At 34.6% G+C, this 19,252-nt stretch overlaps 5 protein-coding genes across 5 annotated transcripts; 2 read left to right on the top strand and 3 right to left on the bottom strand.

Moving 5' to 3' along the window:
• The first annotated feature begins 990 nt into the window (after positions 1-990).
• LOC140966122 (kirola-like) lies at positions 991-1,836 on the top strand. The gene is made up of 2 exons (XM_073426468.1): positions 991-1,226; positions 1,416-1,836. Exons 1-2 carry the CDS (start codon positions 1,040-1,042, stop codon positions 1,682-1,684), a joined length of 456 nt encoding a protein of 151 aa, XP_073282569.1. The 5' UTR covers positions 991-1,039; the 3' UTR covers positions 1,685-1,836.
• A 3,295-nt stretch (positions 1,837-5,131) lies between these two features.
• Positions 5,132-6,728, bottom strand: LOC140966151 (uncharacterized). The gene is made up of 2 exons (XM_073426512.1): positions 5,600-6,728; positions 5,132-5,279 (listed from the first exon to the last, which is right to left on the bottom strand). The coding sequence occupies exons 1-2, from the start codon at positions 6,726-6,728 to the stop codon at positions 5,245-5,247; spliced, it is 1,164 nt and encodes a 387-aa protein (XP_073282613.1). The 3' UTR covers positions 5,132-5,244.
• A 3,368-nt stretch (positions 6,729-10,096) lies between these two features.
• LOC140966109 (probable peroxygenase 4) lies at positions 10,097-12,448 on the bottom strand. Its single transcript, XM_073426446.1, has 6 exons — positions 12,317-12,448; positions 12,103-12,198; positions 11,844-11,929; positions 11,433-11,527; positions 10,796-10,921; positions 10,097-10,485 (listed from the first exon to the last, which is right to left on the bottom strand). The coding sequence occupies exons 1-6, from the start codon at positions 12,363-12,365 to the stop codon at positions 10,338-10,340; spliced, it is 600 nt and encodes a 199-aa protein (XP_073282547.1). The 5' UTR covers positions 12,366-12,448; the 3' UTR covers positions 10,097-10,337.
• Positions 12,449-14,818: 2,370 nt separating this feature from the next.
• Positions 14,819-15,458, top strand: LOC140966124 (uncharacterized). The gene has a single exon (XM_073426470.1). The coding sequence runs from the start codon at positions 15,110-15,112 to the stop codon at positions 15,314-15,316; it is 207 nt and encodes a 68-aa protein (XP_073282571.1). The 5' UTR covers positions 14,819-15,109; the 3' UTR covers positions 15,317-15,458.
• A 195-nt stretch (positions 15,459-15,653) lies between these two features.
• On the bottom strand, positions 15,654-19,096 carry LOC140966123 (uncharacterized). Its single transcript, XM_073426469.1, has 5 exons — positions 18,757-19,096; positions 17,895-18,061; positions 17,312-17,611; positions 16,348-16,611; positions 15,654-16,213 (listed from the first exon to the last, which is right to left on the bottom strand). The coding sequence occupies exons 1-5, from the start codon at positions 19,067-19,069 to the stop codon at positions 15,839-15,841; spliced, it is 1,419 nt and encodes a 472-aa protein (XP_073282570.1). The 5' UTR covers positions 19,070-19,096; the 3' UTR covers positions 15,654-15,838.
• Between the last annotated feature and the right edge of the window lie 156 nt (positions 19,097-19,252).

Genomic DNA, 19,252 nt, shown 5'->3' with positions numbered 1-19,252 from the left:
TTTTTTTTTTTTTTTTTGGTTATTTTTGGGATCAATTTGGCCATGACCCCTTACATTATTGATGCACACATATGAATAAAATAATATAATATATACATCGAAATAATTGGAAACGACACGAAATGATTTGCATAATTTTTTAATAGATTGTCTTGTCCATGAAATCAAACAAGAAAATCTCTGAGTTGACTCTTAATTAAAAAAAATTAAAGGTCTTGGCTTTTCCGAGATAGATTTTTCCACCCGACCTCACTTTTTTGCCCCCCTAAAATCAAATATTTATCACTGACCACGTCCATCCAACATATGACTGTTGTTTACTTCATAAATCACAATTAAAATATGATCTTTGAATTGTTTTATAACTTAAAAGATTTGAGTTTCATCATTATCATTAATTAAAGTTTTTGGTGAAGAGATAAATATTCGATCTTACTATCAGAGTCAATATCACAAGTCCTATTCATAATGATTGCAATGAGTGCAATTAAGAAGAAATTAAAGAGATTATTGATGTGAAATAATTATGGAACAAACGAAATATGATGCTTAAATTGATGTAATGTTTGAAAGATAATGAACTATAATTTTTCATAAAACGACAAACGTTTGTTCATACAATTTCTCGACCCAAACATATATATAGACCTCACCAAAAAACTTGTACTTTCCAAGTTACTAAACATAACTTTTGAATTAATATTGATATTAAAAAATTAAATTAAACGTTAACATATACATAGTCTTAACTTTGAGCAATAATACAACTTGCACACCAAGTTGAATAAAAAAGAATAAAATATTGCATGCAACCATGATATATACAGATTACACTCCAATATTTTTAATAAGAAAAAAAAATTAAATAATAAACCATTATTATTTAATTTTTTATTTTCTATTTGCTCAATAATACAAGTCATACACGTAACACACTGGCTAGTGGCTTCCATCAATAAATAGATGGCCAAATCTCGTAGCAGCGATACCGCAGTATGTGATAATTATATTATTATTATATTGTGTGAGGCAGCTGGAGATGGGTCTTAATGGGAAATTGAGTGCCCAAATAGAATACAAGTCTGGCGGAGATGTGTTTCATGAGGTGTTCAGATATATGCCGCATGAGATATCCAACATGAGCCCTGAAATCGTTCAAGACTGTGGTTTGCATCAAGGAGAGTTGGGAACTGCAGGTTCAGTTCTCATTTGGAACTACACTCACGGTACATTTCTTTTACTTTATATTTATATTGTTCCAAATCCCGACTCCAGTTGAGGTGAAATGAAATACAAAACTGTTTAATTATAGCCTGAAATGAAACTCTAAAATCAATTTAAATCGATGCTCTCGTAAGTTGACTCGGTTTTCATATATTTAATTTAAAACTCGAGTTGGAATTGTGATGATTAAGATGGCAAGAAGAAAGTGGCGAAGGAGATAGTGGACTCGATCGATGAAGAAAAGAGATCAGTCAGATTTAAAATAATCGAAGGTGATCTGCTGGAATTGTACAAGACATTTTATGCAACATTTCACGTTGAAACTCATGGAGATATCGATTTGGTGACATGGACTTTGGAGTACGAGAAACTCAAAGAAGATGTCGAAGATCCACTCACACTCTTGGGACTTTGCATCAAACTCACAGGAGATATCGAGAGCCACCATCTCAAGCCATGATGATGATGCATGATGCATGATGCATGAAATAAGTGCTTAATCACATATATATTATGATGGTTGTTATTGTATATTATTTTGCGTGGTGATTGGTGAAGGTTTGTTGTTGTATCTCGCACTTATCTAAAGTAAATAATCCATGGTTTCTTTTCTTTTTAAAATTTTGGACAAATTATAGAACTTAGTGAAATTCAAACCACCTTAATTCATCATATAATTAAGGATTATGATTACATCTTGTATTAGAAATGTATATCTTGTATTAGAAATGAATATAAATTTTTAAGTAAGTTGCTATGGACAATCTTGTTGACCAAGGTTTTTCCAAATTAAATTTGATTCAATTTGGATTGAGAAGGGAAGTTTGCAAAAAATACCGAATTATCTGAAATTTTTACTTTTAAAATAAAATCATTGTGCTTGATACTTACTTTTTATTACATATAGGAAGAAGAATGAATTTCTTGTTTTTGTCCTCTCGGGAGTGCAATTGTATATATTCTATCTAACCTTAGTTTGCTTTCTATTAGGAGTATTTAACCTCCGTAACTAACTAACTAAACTAACTTGAAAAATGGTTACAACTGAATTATGCAATATGAACTCTAATAGCCTCCCCTCAAGATGTACTGTAAATATTTTGTACAGACATCTTGGACATGAGTTGTGATAGAGTGGACAGCGGTAGTGGCTTAGTAAACATGTCAGCAAGCTGGAGGTGTGAACGAATGGGTAAAAGCTTGATAGACCCATCTTTGATCTTGTCTCGAATGAAATGACAGTCGATCTCGATGTGTTTGGTACGTTCGTGGAATATAGGATTGTTGGCAAGATGAATGGCTGCTTGATTGTCACAAAAGATGGTAGCTGGTGTTGAAAGAGTGATTTGTAGATCCTTGAGTAGTTGAGTGATCCAAATGACTTCACTAGTCGTAGTTGCCATCGCCCTGTACTCGGCTTCAGTGGATGATCTTGAAATCGTGATTTGCTTTTTAGTTTTCCATGAGACGAGTGCATCTACGAGAAATACACAAAAACCCGTGATCGATTTTCTGGTGTCAGGACAATTGGCCCAATCAGCATCTGAAAAGGCTCGCAATTGGATGGGAGACGCAGCTGGAAAGAAAATCCCTTGACCAGGATTAGCTTTGAGATACCGTAGAAGTTGGTGGACGGCATGTAAATGAGTAGTCCGTGGCTTGGAAACATATTGACTAAGTTTGTGGACCGCAAATGTAATGTCCGGTCTAGACAAAGTCAGATAAAGAAGACGTCTGATGAGGCGTCTATATTGTGTGATGTCAGTAAGTAGATCACCCTCAACAGAAGTGAGACGCACATGTGGTGTCATGGGGACCTTGGCTGGTTTACAAGACAGTAAACCAGTGTCTTCAAGTAGTTGGAGTGTGTAATGACGTTGAGATAAGTAAATGCCCTTGGAAGATCTAGCTATTTCAAGGCCAATGAAGTACTTAAGTTCACCTAAATCTTTAAGTTTGAACTTGCGTTGAATATCTGACTTAAGTCCTTGAATGAGAGTAAGTGAAGGTCCTGCGATGATGATATCATCAACATATACAAGGAGAGCTAAGAATGAGTGAGCTGATCCTCTGGTAAACAAGGTGTGGTCCGATGGAGATTGTTTGAAACCCGAATCCAGTAAGGCTTGAGAAAACTTTGTGTACCACTGTCTAGATGCTTGTCTTAGGCCATATATGGATTTGTGAAGTTGACAGACAAGTTTTGGAGCTGCTGTATGTTGCTGGACAGGAGGGTGATAGCCAAGGGGAAGGTCCATGTAAACTTCTTCCGTTAAATCACCATTTAGGAATGCATTGTTGACATCGAGTTGGGCGAGAATCCAATTTTGACTAGCTGCCAATGCAAGAAAGACTTTGACAGTGGACAGTTTGGCAACTGGAGAGAAAGTCTCAAAGAAATCTACCCATTCTTGTTGAGTGTAGCCCTTAGCAACTAACCTGGCCTTGTGCCTGTCAACAGTACCATCGGATATGTACTTGATCTTGTACACCCAACGGCAACCAATCGATTGTTTGTTTGGGGGAAGTGGAACCACAGACCATGTGTTATTAGCATGCATTGCATCAAGTTCATCCTTCATTGTTGTACGCCAAGCATCGAGTTTGACAGCTTGATGATAGAATTGAGGCTCAAATTGGGATGAAATATTGAGCACAAGGTTTTTATAAGAATGCGAGAGTGAATCATAAGAGATTGAGTGAGTTAGAGGATAAGAGCTTGCTGATGAAGGGGGAGAGTGGTATTTTAGCATATGACAGTGATAATCTCTTAAATAAGAAGGTGGTCGAGATACCCTTGAGGAGTTACGAGTGTCAGTCACAGGTAATGGAGTAGGAGATGGAAGTGCAGAACTATCAAGTGTATCTCGGGCCATAGTATCACGGTGCAAATTTGGTTGGAAGCTGTTGTCAGAAGGTTGATGCATGGGCTCGGCCTGTGAACTGATGGGATCATGTGGCCTCGAATCACTGTGCAGATGAGGTATGACAGAATTCTCCTAATGATCTTGTGTGTCAACCGGAGCTGGTTTAGGAATCACAATTGAAGGGAATGGATCAATGAGCTCTTCTGTGGAAGATATATGGGAGAAAGGAAATATCAACTCATGGAAGATGACATCTCTTGAGATGAATATTTCCTTGCTTTTCATGTCCATCAGCTTGTATCCTTTCATACCCGGTGGGTATCCTAAGAAGACACATAATCGTGCACGTGGCATAAATTTGTCTCGATTAGCCGCTAATGTAGAAGCAAATGCAAGGCACCCGAAGACCCGTAAATGGGTATAGTCGACTTGTTTTTGATGTAATAGTTCATAAGGCGACTTATTTTGAGTGGATGGAGAAGGCACACGATTCACTAAGTAGGTAGCTGTCAGGATGCATTCATTCCACATACCAAGAGGCAGGCTAGACTGGAAAAATAACGCCCGAGCAACATTAAGTAGATGTTGATGTTTGCGCTCTACGACTGAGTTTTGTTGTGGCGTTTCAACACAGGAGAGTTGATGCAGTATTCCTTTATTCTGAAATAATTCTGTGAAGGCCAGCTCCTTAGCATTGTCCGTTCGAAATGCCTTTATTCTTTTATGGAATTGTGTCTCAATCATATTGCAAAACCTGGAGACTACACTTGAAGCTTCAGATTTGTGTTGCATTAGAAAAATCCATGTGAATCTAGTGCAATCATCGACCAAAGTCAGAAAATATCTTTGTTTATTGACTGTAGGAACATGATAGGGCCCCCATACATCACAATGTATAAGATCAAAAGCATTGGAAGACTTATTATTGAGATGAATAAATGGTAGGCGTTTCTGTTTTGCTATTGGACAAATTGAACAAGTTGCATCATCACGAAAATCCGCATTACCAAAATGAACATGTGTTTTTAAAAGCTGTAAGATTTTCAGGGACGGATGTCCAAGTCTGCTGTGCCAAGTTTGTATTCCAACCTGATGGACTGAAGCCTTCGGATATGGTGAGTTAGCATCTAGAACATATAAGCCCTCTATCTTCTTACCCTTGCCAATCATCTTCTCTGTTGTTTTGTCCTGGATTATGAACGAGTCACAGTCGAAACTGATTATATATTGTGTAGTGGCAAGAAGAGAACTGACAGATAGCAAATTAAACTTGAATTCTGGTATGTAAAGAACATCCAACAGAACCAGATAATCACCCAGCCTAATGTCACCATAAAACTTAACCTCAACATATGCATTGTTAGGCAGAGTTACTCTTGAGTTGTCCACTGCCTTAAGAGAAATAAAAGCACTTGCATTTGAGCAAATGTGTCGAGATGCGCCAGAATCAATGATCCAACAAGTGGAAGAGTTCAATACGCTGGGGATTGAAATGGAAAAACAAGTACCTGAGATACCTGAAGGATTATCACCCTCGTGTTGATTAGCTTTCTTTTCAGAAGTAGAAAGCTGTTGAATCATCATTGCCATTAATTGTTCCACTTGAGTCTTGTCAAAATTCTGGAATACGTTTGAGGTTGTACCAAAATCTTTTGTATGGGATACAGAATGACAAATTTGGTCAGTCTCTTGATGGACAAGAGCAGCCTGTCCTTTGTTCCCCTGCTTGTTTCTGGTCTTGAAACCAGGTGGATATCCATGGATTTTGTAGCAAGTCTCAACCGTATGGCCAGGAATGTTGCAATGAGTACAGAATGGTCTACCTTTAGAAAACCTTGGTGGTGGCCGACTATTGAACTGTGACTGACTTTGGTCATTCTTGAATGCAAACGCCATGTTGGGGTTTGGGGCGTTCATGGAGCTTTGATTCCCAATGGCTCTTTGTCTTTCTTCTTGAACAACTAAAGCAAATACTCGGCTGATCGGCGGTAGAGGATCAAGGAGTAGGACTTGACTCCTAATATGCGTAAATGATTCATTCAGTCCCATAAGGAACATCATTGTGTAATCCATCTGAATATATTCTTCCAGATTCTTGACCTCATTGCAACCACGTTTCCCGCAGCTACACATGGGTCGAAAATGATTTAATTCTTCCCAAAGGGCCTTGATTTTGGTGAAATAAACACTGACTGGGTCTTGCCCTTGTCGAAGATTGATCAGATCCCTGCGAAGCTGAAAGATTCTAGGACCATTGCCTTGTTGAAAACGATCTTTAAGATCGTTCCATATATCCTCTGCTGATTCCGCAAATAGAATGCTTGCTAATATATCTTTGGAGACCGAGTTCAGCAACCAAGAAATGACTATGTTATTATTTCTAACCCACGCACTGAGTAAGCTGATTTCAGAATCTGCTGGTTTGGAGATTGAGCCATCAATAAAACCCAGCTTGTTCTTGACAGAAAGAGCAATCCTCATCACTCTACTCCACGACGTAAAATTGTCACCAGTGAGTGGTTGAGATACGAGTACGAGCCCTGGATTATCAGAATGATGCAGGAAATAGGGACTCGAAGGATCATCAACTGCCGATCGAGATGATAAATTCCACGCAGACGAATTTGTGTTTGCCATTGGTATGAGATTTTGCGAGCTCGAAATCCCTTGGCGAATCCGAAATGAAGAAACACTGAAGTCACCAGTGATCTGAATGCAATTTTACCTTTGCTCAATCTCAAAGTAGAAAAAGAGATCCGTCGTGCGGCCGCTCTGATACCATATTACATATAGGAAGAAGAATGAATTTCTTGTTTTTCTCCTCTCGGGAGTGCAATTGTATATATTCTATCTAACCTTAGTTTGCTTTCTATTAGGAGTATTTAACCTCCGTAACTAACTAACTAAACTAACTTGAAAAATGGTTACAACTGAATTATGCAATATGAACTCTAATACTTTTCGAACATTGTTTTATCCTTCAAATTTTCGTTTTTTTAAACATTAATGTTAGAACTTAATGGATGTCTCCGGTTTGCTTTTGACATTTCGAAACTTATGTATTATATCTGGATACAATGATTTAGAAGATAATTTTGAAATTGTTATTAGAAATTTTATTTTTATTTTCAAATCCGTTGGACTAAAAATTGTATAGATAATATTTTATATTAGCAACAAATTTGTAATCTTTAGTATTAAAGTTAGTAATTTGAAATCTATTCCACCGAATTCATTTATCAAATCAAAATTTTATTGTCAACACAACTTTATGTTATAATTATTAAGTGGCATTATTTAACCGAGACGTGTTTTAATGTGAGAGATACCAAATGTTTCCCTTCTTTTTTTTTTATTTTTTTTTAGCGCATCAATTCAGCATTTAATACTTATATGACAAGTGTTTCTAATAATTATTGGAGCTTGTGGGGTAGGTGAATGTTGTGTCAAGCAATTCATCGATCCTCGTGTCAATATTTTAACGGATGAGTCTGTCATACAGAGTTTGTTCAGTGCAATTTATTTGACTAATATGATTTGTGAACTATCGCGTTAAACTAAGATTACCTTGAAACAAATTAAGGCAGCGTTCCTATCCTATTATACATGGACATGGAAATTTGGAAATAACAATATAAATATCAGATAGAGTAATTTCATAAAAATTATGCAAGATTTATATGAAGCATCTTTTTCTTATGCATTATTAATGTAGGATTTTTGTAAATATTAAATTGGCAATGACTTTTGATAATCACATTACTTATATATAATCTGTTATCAATGGAAGATTAATGGAAACATTAACTTAGCAATGACTATTGAGAACCACGTCTATTTATGAGTGGGTCTCATGTGAGACCGTCTCACGGATTTTAATCTGTGAGACGGATCAACCTTACCCATATTCACAATAAAAAATAATACTCTTAGCATAAAAAGTAATACTTTTTCATGGATGACCCAAATAAGAGATCCGTCTCACAAATACGACCCGTGAGACCGTCTCACACAAGTTTTTGCCTCTATTTATTTGTTGACAAAGAACCTCTCATAGTTTAATTTCGGTTCCTAAAAATAAACAAACCGGAATCGAGTCGAACTGCAACCGAAATATATCATCTCAGTCAATGTAAATTGGACTCATTATTAATTTCATATCTTCTTCTAAGTAATCTATTTATACACTCAATCAATCTTCATTCTATTTATATACATATAAAAGTGTAGATGAAGGAAAAGTTTTTCAATTATGAACGAAAAATTGGGACGCGTGGGTTTAATTTTGATGTGGAAATTATCACACACAAATTATAGCTAAAGGTGAAATCGATTCCATCGATCATTAGTTAATAAGAAAATATGTTTGAAATCTTGTGGAGATTGTGATGCCTTGTCTTAACATTGATTACAAAGTATTTGAATTGGTTACAATGTGTGTATAACAATATGAATTAATCATTTTCGTAAAACGATGATGCACGATATGAAATAGTTGTTTTATGAACTTATTATCCATTTACGCTAACATGAAGCTGAGCTCGGGATCGGGACGTGACAAAGATTGGAACACACACATCATGGCTAAAGGTTGAAATAGCACCTTGCAACAGTGTGTCAACCTAAAACAATAATCAGGGAATGACATTATATTTTAACAGAGACGTATTTTAAAGCAAAGAATCAAATTTTTCTTTCCCTTTTTTTTAAAATTTTTTATTGTTTAATTAAAATTCAATAATGTACATCCATTCTCTACCAAAAATAATAATAATCCATTTAATACTTAAATCCAATTCTGGAGATCTTTTAGCATCAATATTGAGCAAAATAAGACATATCGTAGGGACGATCGTACTATAATTAAGACTATATGATAAAATTATCAGATATAATAATTTCATCAAAAAAAATGCAAGATTTTATATGATATATCTTGTTTTATCAATCACTATTGTAGGATTAATGGAAACATTAATTTGGCGAGGACTTTCTTGATCAGAAGTCATATATGTGTGTTATTGTCAGCTTGTTGATGGAAGATGAAAGAAAACATTAATTACTTGCCAATGACTTTTGAAAACCACGTTTTTTTAAATTAATAATTCGGTGACTCGTGGCTGAATATCGTACTCGTAATTAAAAAGAAGAAACCGGAACCGAGTGGATCGAGGTCTTCATTTATAAAATAGATGGCCAAGTCGTGAGTGTCATGCCTTCTTCATTATAATTGTAACTAATAAATTATGGGTCTTACTGGAAAATTAACTGCCCAATTAGAGTATAAGTCCAGTGGAGATGTATTTCATGAGGTGATGAGATATACGCCTCATGAGATATACGCCTCATGAGCCCTCGAATAATTCAAGGCTGTGTAATGGAAAAACTACCTACGATGAGATTAACTTCCTTTTTTGGCTTGACGTCATTAAACTTTAATATCTTATTTTATTTTTAATTAATGGAAAAATTACTTTGGATATGACTTTTGAGAATCACATTATTCACATATTATTTCGTAATCAATAAATATTTTAAAAAAATGGACCACGTTATTCATGCATACCTTATGTTATCGAGTAATATTATATGTCAATGAATCAATCAAAATAATTGACAATTAGATCACAACTTTTTTGTAACATTGTGTCGCTGACGAGCTCAAACAATAATCAGAAAAGCTCTTAGCCTTATACTTTTATTTACATAACATATTATTTGGCTTTTTCAGAAGTAGATTTATGCACCCTAGCTAGACTGAGCTACTACTTTTAATAACATAATTTTAGTTTTTTTCGACAAGATTGAATTTCCATCTGAAATTTTCTTTTATATATTTATGGCTATTTGTTTGTAAATCATCATCGGCATTAATTTGGTCATATTATATCATAAAGTTGGAGTTCTTCTAGAATTCACATTCAGGAATTAAGTCCGCCCCTTTATATTTTTCTTGATCTATAGTAGTGATCAGAAAAAACTAACAAAATTTCTAAAAATCAGTGTGATTCTCATATGCTAATGCCTTGTCATATTATTATGAATTACAGATCAATACAAAGTACTTGTTACACAATATATATCTCGAAGAAACCCAGAAATTTTGCAAGCGATGATTCAATCACACAACAAAATCAAGAATGAAGAACTAGTACAATATATCCAAATCAATTTACTTTAGTTTTATTCATCTTCATAATATGGTCCTTGCGTAACTTGATTTGTCACTGTTCATAATTCTCGTAATTACTTGGCCTCTTTGATGCTTTTTTCCTCGGCCATTCTTTCAAACAAGCTTCCATCAAACGCGTTTCGAACTACATCTTTATGTAACAACCCGTTTTTGTCCTTGCAAAGCATGTACAAAATGTTCCATTCTACATACGCAGCCAACCTGAATTTGATCGATCGATCCACCGTTTTAAGAATCCGAGAATTTTTAGTATGTTTTTTTCTATTAAAAAGAAAAATCAGGACCAAGTTTGAATTTTCTTTCATATCTACAAAATACAGGTCGTGCTACATGTACAATGAGGTTTTACATTGGGTTACAAAGTGTATCTGAAATGACAAAAATATCATAAATGCCTTTTTGAAAAGTTTTCAAAATAAATTGCAAAAAATAATTTTGTAATTTCAAATGCATTTTGTATACTAATTTGTAACCCTAATGGTACATATAACATTTTCCACATAATACATACCATCCAGCGTAATCTTTGGGCTCTCTGTTAGATTTGATGAAACTTTCCAATTCTTTTGAGGTCAAGGAATCTGGACGAGCAACTGCATGCTTCGCAAATATCTCCTCAAACTTAGATGACACGAACCTTTGAAAACAGTCAACAAGAAAAATAGACAATCACTAACTACACTGATCAGAGTACATCTTTTGTCAGTATCAAAAAAGTTTCATTGTAGGTTTCTAGAAAATGAAATTTTTGCTCATGATAAATATTAATTACTCTGATAATAAAAAGGAGAAATTCCGATTTCGGTATTGTATAGGTATCTTGGTGATGTTATCTAATTTCAATTTTAATACGCTCTCTTTCTTTTTTGGCAATTTTAATTCATTTTTTAACATGATCAGCAATGTTTGATGTAGAAATGAATATATATAACTACCAACCAAATCGATCTGCAATTTGAAAATACAAATTAAAGAAAAGACCTATGATACCAAATTGCAAATTTCTCTAACAAAATCTGTAAATGCACTTGCGGATCTTTTGTATAGTCTGTCCCGAAAGGCAATCGCACTCACTTGTAGAACTGTCATTCAAATGTGTGTAAAATTTGTTTGCGGATATATGCAGTGTAAGAGTAAAATTTGCAAACCTTCCTTGCTTGTCATACACGCCAGAATCACTTCCATGCTTGGCCAAGTGAATGTTCTTCACCTCAATCGGGAATTTAAATGAAAAGGGTTTACCCTACCACCAACAAAATCATATATATTATAAGTTCCTAATTATAAATATCCAAGTCGTAATTGTTTTGAATAATTTCTTCAAAATGTTATTTTTCTCTCTCAGACTCAATCAATATTCATTTTCCATCGCTGGATTTGAGGAGATATTATATGAAAATTCAGTTCCAACATATGATGAATGAAATGGCCTTCTATTTATCGTTCAGTTAACCTCTGCCAAAAATTTTCCACCTAGTACTTTACAACAAATCATTAAATTTTTTTATTATTATTTTCAATAAATCGAAAGGTGAAAAATTAAGTAGGTAAAGAGTTACCGGTCTTGTCTTCCGACTCAAAGAAACGTTGATGAATAGAGAAGCCATCGAAGAGAGAAAAATCCCACATCCAACAGCTCGAAAACCTGTACATTCGATTAAAACGAATTTAATAATATTCAAAAATTCAGCTAATTATTCATCAGTCTCTTTCATGTACATTTGTTCTTTAAATGTTCACTGTGAAATATGTTTTCGTAGCAAAAACAAATTTAAGATTTGTTCTTTTCCAAAAAAGTATAGACCAAATGAAATAGACCTTGAAAAGTTTCCGAGGGATAAATTATCCCATCATTATCCCGATCAAAGAACATGATATGCTTCTGCAGAACATTCAGGTTGTTATTTTCCATCCCTACACGCAGTTAGTAATCGATATATTAAATCGAGTTAAAAGAATCAAATTAACAAACAAATAAAAAAATTCAACAAGGAAGAATGTATTTATATATATATATATATTATATCCATGCCTTGTTGATCAACGCTACTGCTTGAAAAGGAATCCAAATCCACACCCATTGAAGCTGATGAAAAACACAAGATAGAATTAATTGACAGAGAAGAAGAGATGGAAAGAATCAGGTGCCTTGTGGGTTTTTTGTTCGGCATACTTATATATAGGGAAATCAAAGGGTATTTGTTACGGAATATATATGGACGAATCCAACATATATCATTTAGGTTTTATTTATTTTGTATGAAGATTAAAAAAATATAATAATAAAAACGTGTTAAATTAAATTACTTCAACATTACATAATTTAAAATTAAATATATAATTTTTTTTATTAAAAAGAGGAATGTGAATTTAGTTATACAAATGAATTTCTCGATATTTATTTTAAAATTTTGTAAAGTGGTTGAGTACTTTATTTGTTTGGAAAGGTTAAAGAAGTGGGAAAAGGAATATAATGTTGAAAGAAGTAGGAGGAGTAAAGCATAAAAAAATGGTTCCTTTTCCTTGGAGTAAGGCTGTTAAATAAACTGATTTTACACTTCGTGGGAGCTTTACAATTAAAACTTTAAATAAATTGACAAAATTTATATTGTTGTGTGCGCTTTAGAAATTATTTTATAAAAAAAAATACAGAAGGGGACAAATTTTTCAAGGGAATAAAGTCAGTATTTGAAAAAACAATATATAAATTAATAAATTATATTGAAAGAATCAAATACCATCTGCGAACGATCTTTTTTTAACCAGAAAAACAATACTTTTCTTTTTATTAAGTTCAACTTTGTTGATTTGTAATATTCTATTATTATTGTTAGATGGATTATGTAAACGTGGAAGCAAATGAAAAAATATATTTACTTAAAACATTACAATGCGTTTGGTTTTTTCGATACCCCAAAATTCATGTATTTGCATGGTTTCTATCAAGTGTTCTTAATATTGGGATTTAAAGGTCTAATTATTGTTTGAAAATATTTATTTTTGACATGACAAAAATTTGTGTGAGACGGTCTCACGGGTTGTATTTTGTGAGACGGATCTCTTATTTGGGTCATCCATGAAAAAGTATTACTTTTTATGCTAAGAATATTATTTTTTATTGTGAATATCGATAAGATTGACCCGTCTCATAGATAAAAATTCGTGAGACCGTCTCACAAGATACCTACTCTTGACATTAATATGGGGAAGAGAAATCTTTGATTTAAGATCAAAGGTTCGAAATTTAAGAATAGAGAAGACATACGCCGGGAGAGTGTTCGACTCATTAAAAAAACGTTAGTTTTCATTATATTTTTTTTGATCGAATCGGTCCATATCACGGATATCCATATGCAAAACTACTCTGCTTTTATTGTGAGAGTGTATGAAAAGTAGCTAACACCCTCTATCTCTATTATAGTCAAAAAGATTGGGAAAAAAAACAGAAATATTGGAGAGAGCAGATGAGTGGGACTAATAAAGGCCGTAGAAATTGGGCTGAAACAGCTTAGCATATGCTACTAATGGGCCTCTTTAGAATGGGAACATTACTTTAGGCTGATTTCTGGGTCGATGGCTCCAAGTCGCGCTTCAGTTTTTTTTTTTTTTTAAAAAAAATTTTATGGGTGAGATTGAATATATAACTATTTAGCTTTAAAATATTTTATCAAATATTATATTTTTCGAAGAAAAAAGATAAGAATATGATTATTTATCAAGAAAAAACGAGGATGAATAATAATATTTGGTTGTGATGGTAGACGAATTTTTTTTTAAAAAAAATAGATCGAAAACCTTTAAATTTTATTTAGCTCCATTCTTTGGATCATATTTTGACCACTTTAAAAATTATAAGCACATAATCGACAAAAAAAATTGTAAAAATAATATTATCTAAAATAAATAAATGCCATAAAATTTGTGCAGGATATTACAATTAATAAATCATCGTTTCTTATAATATATTGTTACAGACATATTTATACTGTTTATTAAAGTTAAACTCTCTTTACTAATTAATTTTGGCATGACTACAATTTTATTTTTTTTAATAATTCTCAAAACACTCTCTAACCAACAAATTCTGTATATTTTATTTTTCTTTACATTTGATTATTTTCTCCTATCATTTTCAAGTTAAAAATTAATAATTTTCATTATATTTTTTTTTCAAAAAAAAAAACTTTTAATTTTTAAATTTTTCTACGGAACTATCACTTTCCATTTGAGATTGTTGACAGAGAAAGATCAAGATCAAGATCAATGGCAACAAATCAAAATAGATTAAAAATATTATTTAATGTAGCTAAAGCTTCTAAGTAGTTTTCTTTGGACACCCCATTTGCTCGGAAATAGGGACCGGTAGTTTTGGCCACCTACCCCTTTTGCTCTTTTTGACATTTTTGAGGTTTTATTTAGTATTTTGACACGTGATACATATCTGAAATTTGCTCCATTGAAAACTTGCCAACAAATCATCCACCGGTTTGACCGATGGAAATCTCACCACAAAACTCAAAGACTTTTCACATTAGTCAAAGATGTAAGCGCAAAAGATCGTTTCTTGTTTGATTTTCTTTGGAACACCTAAATCATCTTGTTCTCGAAAATTTTGAATTCAAATTTTTTTGTTTTCTTGGTCGATATGGCCCCCATAAAATCTGCTCTTTCGGGCACCTAATCAAATAATAGTTAGCTTACCAATTATCCCAACTCAACTCATGGAGAAATCATGTCCCATTTTTCACATATAAAAACATCCTAATACTCAAGCAGATTAGAAGTTAGAATTTAGGTGCAAAAGGTGTGATCATTTCTCTCTAGAATGCCTAACATGGAACAAACAGAAGATGGATACAAAGGAGTAGGAGTTCATAGCCAAGTTAGAAAAATTAAGCAAGAGATGGAGAAGATCAACAGCTTAGAGTTGCAGCCGCCGGAGACACGTCCGCCGCAGGCCCTCCGCCAGCAAAGGTCAAGGTCGCCTCTGGGATTGACCAAGAGGCCGTCAATCCCCGTCGGCAACTGTTAGAGTATGGAGTCGGTGGATTTTCTTGGTTGGATTGTTATAGTTAGGTTCTTGGTTCTCGTTTTCTTTCTTAGTTTCTTTTTTCTGGGTTTTTAGATGTAAATATATATATCTAAATAAATTACGAAGACTCTGTTATATGCTACGGTATAAGAATAACTTCATAAATTTGTCGAATGATTATTTTATACATCTCCGTCGGCTAAGCTTGCAGTATACACGTATATTAAATTATGCATTGGAGTAATTTTCTATTTCCAATTTATGTTCGAATAGTATATAATGAAGATTTCTCATGTCTAAATGCAGTAATGACTTAAAATCTTGTTTTTCTTTATAATTGGTTCATGAACAAGCACCATGTATTTTTTGTATTGAGTTCCATTATCTATTAGAAAACAAGTGCTTTGACGTATGCTCAACACGAAAAAAAAATAGAAACAAGCATTAAAAGAAACCACTACAATGGAATATTTCAACGAGTCTCGTGAATCCCATGAACGTCCCGTCCCACATAGTACAGAGCTATTGCACTGCGATAGATTCCTTGGACGATAGTTGCTTCACTTTCCTTGTAAGGTCCCTCATAGCATCAATAATGACAAACTTCTTCTGGATTCTATACCGAACAGCCAACTCAGTCGTTATAGAGATGTTCTTCTTCAAAATGGTTTCGTCTTCCGTGATTTTACTTGGGAAGTGTTCCAGAGCGATGGCACATAGAGCAATGACGGTTCGTAGAGCAGCTACTTCAGTCGGGATTCCAAGAGGAGCCTCCGAAGGTAGAGATTTAAGTGTATCTAAATCAAGTTTCTCGACAGCTTCTTTATCCGCGGATAAGAGAACTCGTAAGGCGGCTAAAAGACGTCCCTCCACTATCTCTGATCCTCCTATCCTCACCTTTCAGTAGAAAGGCATAATTTTGTTTTAATACATGTCGGTCAAAATATGAACGTTTGCGCAGGAGATAAGGGTCATTACTAGTGGAAATATGGTGAAAGGACGTTAAAAGATAAAATGATTAAATCATATACCTTGAGATCAGACTTTTCTCCACCCAAATTTAGATGGTGTAGAATTTGTTGCTGCCATGATGATGGTGAAGAGAAATTTGGGGCTGAGACCCCGGCAATGATGCTTGCTGCATCTAGAAGAGCTGCGTCATACTTGAGTTCAATGCAGTTATATGGGTTCGAGGGTATGACGAACCCATAATCTAATAGAAAAAGATCATCATTCAAACAGCCGTAGTTGAGTACTAATGCATCGTCTTGTTTAATCTGCTCTGCAGCAATGACCTGGTAGTGGCCAAGCAAGAAAACATGGAGCTAAAAAAATTTCATTTTGATAAACATACAAGCAGCACGCATGTAAAACAAAGTACTTATCGTTATAAGAAAAGGTAAAGTTGATTGCAAGGTTGCAGCTCAGTCGTTATTTTAAAAAAAGTGTTCTAAATGGTAAAGAGGGTGGTTATGTAGGATGCAGAAACTGAGCCGGGGCAATCAAAAGTCAACAAAATAAAAAAAAAAACCTAGTTATTACTACATTATGCACTCTCTCTTCAAAACATAATTGACAACCCAATCAAGCCCCGCCTCAAACCGCCGCAGCCCACCAGGTTATCTCTTGTACAATTTAATAAATTATTTTTTAGTGAATCTTTATTAATTATCTTGTTAGTTGCATTTATTTGAACCTCGTAAAAAATGTATAATATTGTATTAAATTAATTTATGCATATAACAAGTATATATTGCATGATTATTTATAGTTATGTATAAAAAATAGTAAAAAAAATATTCAACCACCTAGGCGGCCGATTCTGTAGGTGGTCATTGACTGCCCCACCACCGACCACCGCCATTCACAACAATGTTTGAAAAACACCTTTCTCTATGCCACATAGGTAAGTACGAACTTAGCAGGAACAACTGTTGCCAACTATACATGTATTGGTGTTGGGAGTTATAGGTTGTGTCAGAGGGAAAGACACACCTTAACGAGCATATTTTTGTTATTCGGTTCTTGCTCTTGTAATATTTTCGCATTTGGGTTGAAGCTGTGGTTGCACATATCCACAAGCGGAAGTAACATTGGTGCATCAAAATGGGTTCCATCTGGACGTTTGTCTCCATAAAGACGGAATGCTCGAGATGAAACAGCTGACATCGCCCATCCAATTGATGATGCATCTACATCTTGACCACCAAAAGGGCGATCATCCAATCCGACTTTTTCAAGTTCGTTTTTCAATAATCTCTCAAAATCAAGAAGAAAGCGGCATCTCTTGTTTACCTGAGGAAGAAAAGTAAACAATACTGTGTATGTTTGGTCCCATTACACACATTTTCACAACATTGTTGGCACATTGAGGCTAAATTCAAAAATAGCAACAGCATTGCTAAATTAACCCTCGAGCTTGAGATAATTTCAGGAGACACGCAAGAATGGCAAGTATGTAACAGGGATTGTTAGTCATGATATGCGGTTTGAGTTTTCATCAAGTTTGACTTCTCACGCATGCACATATATGTGCGCGCGCGCATGTGGGTGGACATGCATGGCTATATGCAAGTACCTGATGAAGAAGAGGCGCGTATTGCAGATTCTTGATATCCTCACCAGGGAAGAAAATGGGTACGGTATAAGTTTCAGGAAGATTGCTGATGTATGAACACCAGAAAGAACCTTTTCTACCTCTTTCATGGAGAAGCTTTAAGCCCAATTTCATAGCCCACAGTTCCTCTGTCAAATGCTCCAATTCACTCCATAAAGAAAATTCAATGGCCTAATTTATAAGGCACAGAGTTACCAAACTATACCACAATTTCATGGTTAGTCCACTCTATCCGACACAAGCTTAAAGAATGAAAACATATCTCTTATAGATATTGATCTCCTTCCAGTGAGTGTGAATTTTTAAGGCATTCAGGGCAGCTATACCCGATTGTGCTACAAACATAATATATTACTGGCTACTTTCATAGAAGTTCAAGCTGGTGATTCCAAGCTTACACCAGCTTTTATAAATAACCAAACTTTCTAGCGAAGATCTAACAAAACTTAAACCGACAAATTCTCGATGAAACTCATCTCATTTCAATTGATGGTAGAAGATATTGCCTCACGATCCCCGTCTTAATAAATGAAAAATTTTCAACTTTTTTTAATTAAATTGCTTGTCAAGTTTTCTTTTTATGTATCTATAAAACTCAAATATTATCCGTATATAATGAAAATACAAAACACACAAGCCAAACTGTACAAAGGAAAAATAGCCTCCGCACAACCCGCTAAACTAATTCAACCGATAACTTCATCATCAATAACTCCAACATAAACACAAAAAGGGGTATCAAATACGCTTAGCATTGTTCAATAGAGACACTAGAACCCAAAAGATTGAACGTCAATTTATCCCCCGGAAAAAAAATACATACCAGGAATATGTCGAGCTAAATTCGTCAATATAGGGAAGTCCTCATTTTCGTCTTCAAACTTAAGAGGAATACGGTGAGGTAGAGCAATGAGTTCAGAACCCTTCGGAATATCATTAGAAGCCACGAGCCCGAGCCCCAACTCATTCTGGTCGGATTCTGAATGCGCAATCTTGATGGATTGGTGCACAAACCCACCTTCTCTCCGGACCCATTTGATGAGGTCCGGTGGCATCGACACCAACCGCGCGGCGACGCTCGTCAGTGAGCGGGTGTGGGCTAAGGAGGTCGCCATTAGCATCATCTTGCTCGACATATTCCTTTTTCAACTCGCCAATGTTTTAGTCCAGAACCTGATACATCATTTACACTGATGGGTTGGGGTCATTTGAGGTATGGGCCGTCTGGCTTTCGGCCCACTTACTCGGTCATTTGAGAGAACATGTTAAAAACAAAAACAACCTTAATATTTTAGTCAAATTTAAATTTTTAACACATC

Source organism: Primulina huaijiensis, unplaced genomic scaffold, assembly GCF_012295235.1.
Source record: "Primulina huaijiensis isolate GDHJ02 unplaced genomic scaffold, ASM1229523v2 scaffold20025, whole genome shotgun sequence".
Lineage (NCBI taxonomy): Eukaryota > Viridiplantae > Streptophyta > Magnoliopsida > Lamiales > Gesneriaceae > Primulina > Primulina huaijiensis.
The sequence above is the reverse complement of the archived record's forward strand: the minus strand, read 5'-3'. Positions and strand labels throughout refer to the sequence as shown.

Bases quoted from the DNA above. Each gene is read 5' to 3' on its own strand.
- LOC140966109 (XM_073426446.1), bottom strand. From the start codon at position 12,365: ATGGGTGTGGATTTGGATTCCTTTTCAAGCAGTAGCGTTGATCAACAA. The intron at 12,199-12,316 runs GCATGGATATAA...AACTGCGTGTAG, and splicing joins CAGTAGCGTTGATCAACAAG to GGATGGAAAATAACAACCTG. The intron at 11,930-12,102 runs GTCTATTTCATT...TCGAATGTACAG, and splicing joins TCCCTCGGAAACTTTTCAAG to GTTTTCGAGCTGTTGGATGT.
- LOC140966123 (XM_073426469.1), bottom strand. From the start codon at position 19,069: ATGTCGAGCAAGATGATGCTAATGGCGACCTCCTTAGCCCACACCCGC. The intron at 18,062-18,756 runs GTATGTATTTTT...AGCATTTGACAG, and splicing joins TTTAGCTCGACATATTCCTG to AGGAACTGTGGGCTATGAAA. The intron at 16,214-16,347 runs GTATATGATTTA...TTCTACTGAAAG, and splicing joins GAGAAAAGTCTGATCTCAAG to GTGAGGATAGGAGGATCAGA.
- LOC140966122 (XM_073426468.1), top strand. From the start codon at position 1,040: ATGGGTCTTAATGGGAAATTGAGTGCCCAAATAGAATACAAGTCTGGC. The intron at 1,227-1,415 runs GTACATTTCTTT...GTGATGATTAAG, and splicing joins CATTTGGAACTACACTCACG to ATGGCAAGAAGAAAGTGGCG.
- LOC140966124 (XM_073426470.1), top strand. From the start codon at position 15,110: ATGCCTAACATGGAACAAACAGAAGATGGATACAAAGGAGTAGGAGTT.
- LOC140966151 (XM_073426512.1), bottom strand. From the start codon at position 6,728: ATGGCAAACACAAATTCGTCTGCGTGGAATTTATCATCTCGATCGGCA. The intron at 5,280-5,599 runs GTACTTGTTTTT...TTCATAATCCAG, and splicing joins TAATCCTTCAGGTATCTCAG to GACAAAACAACAGAGAAGAT.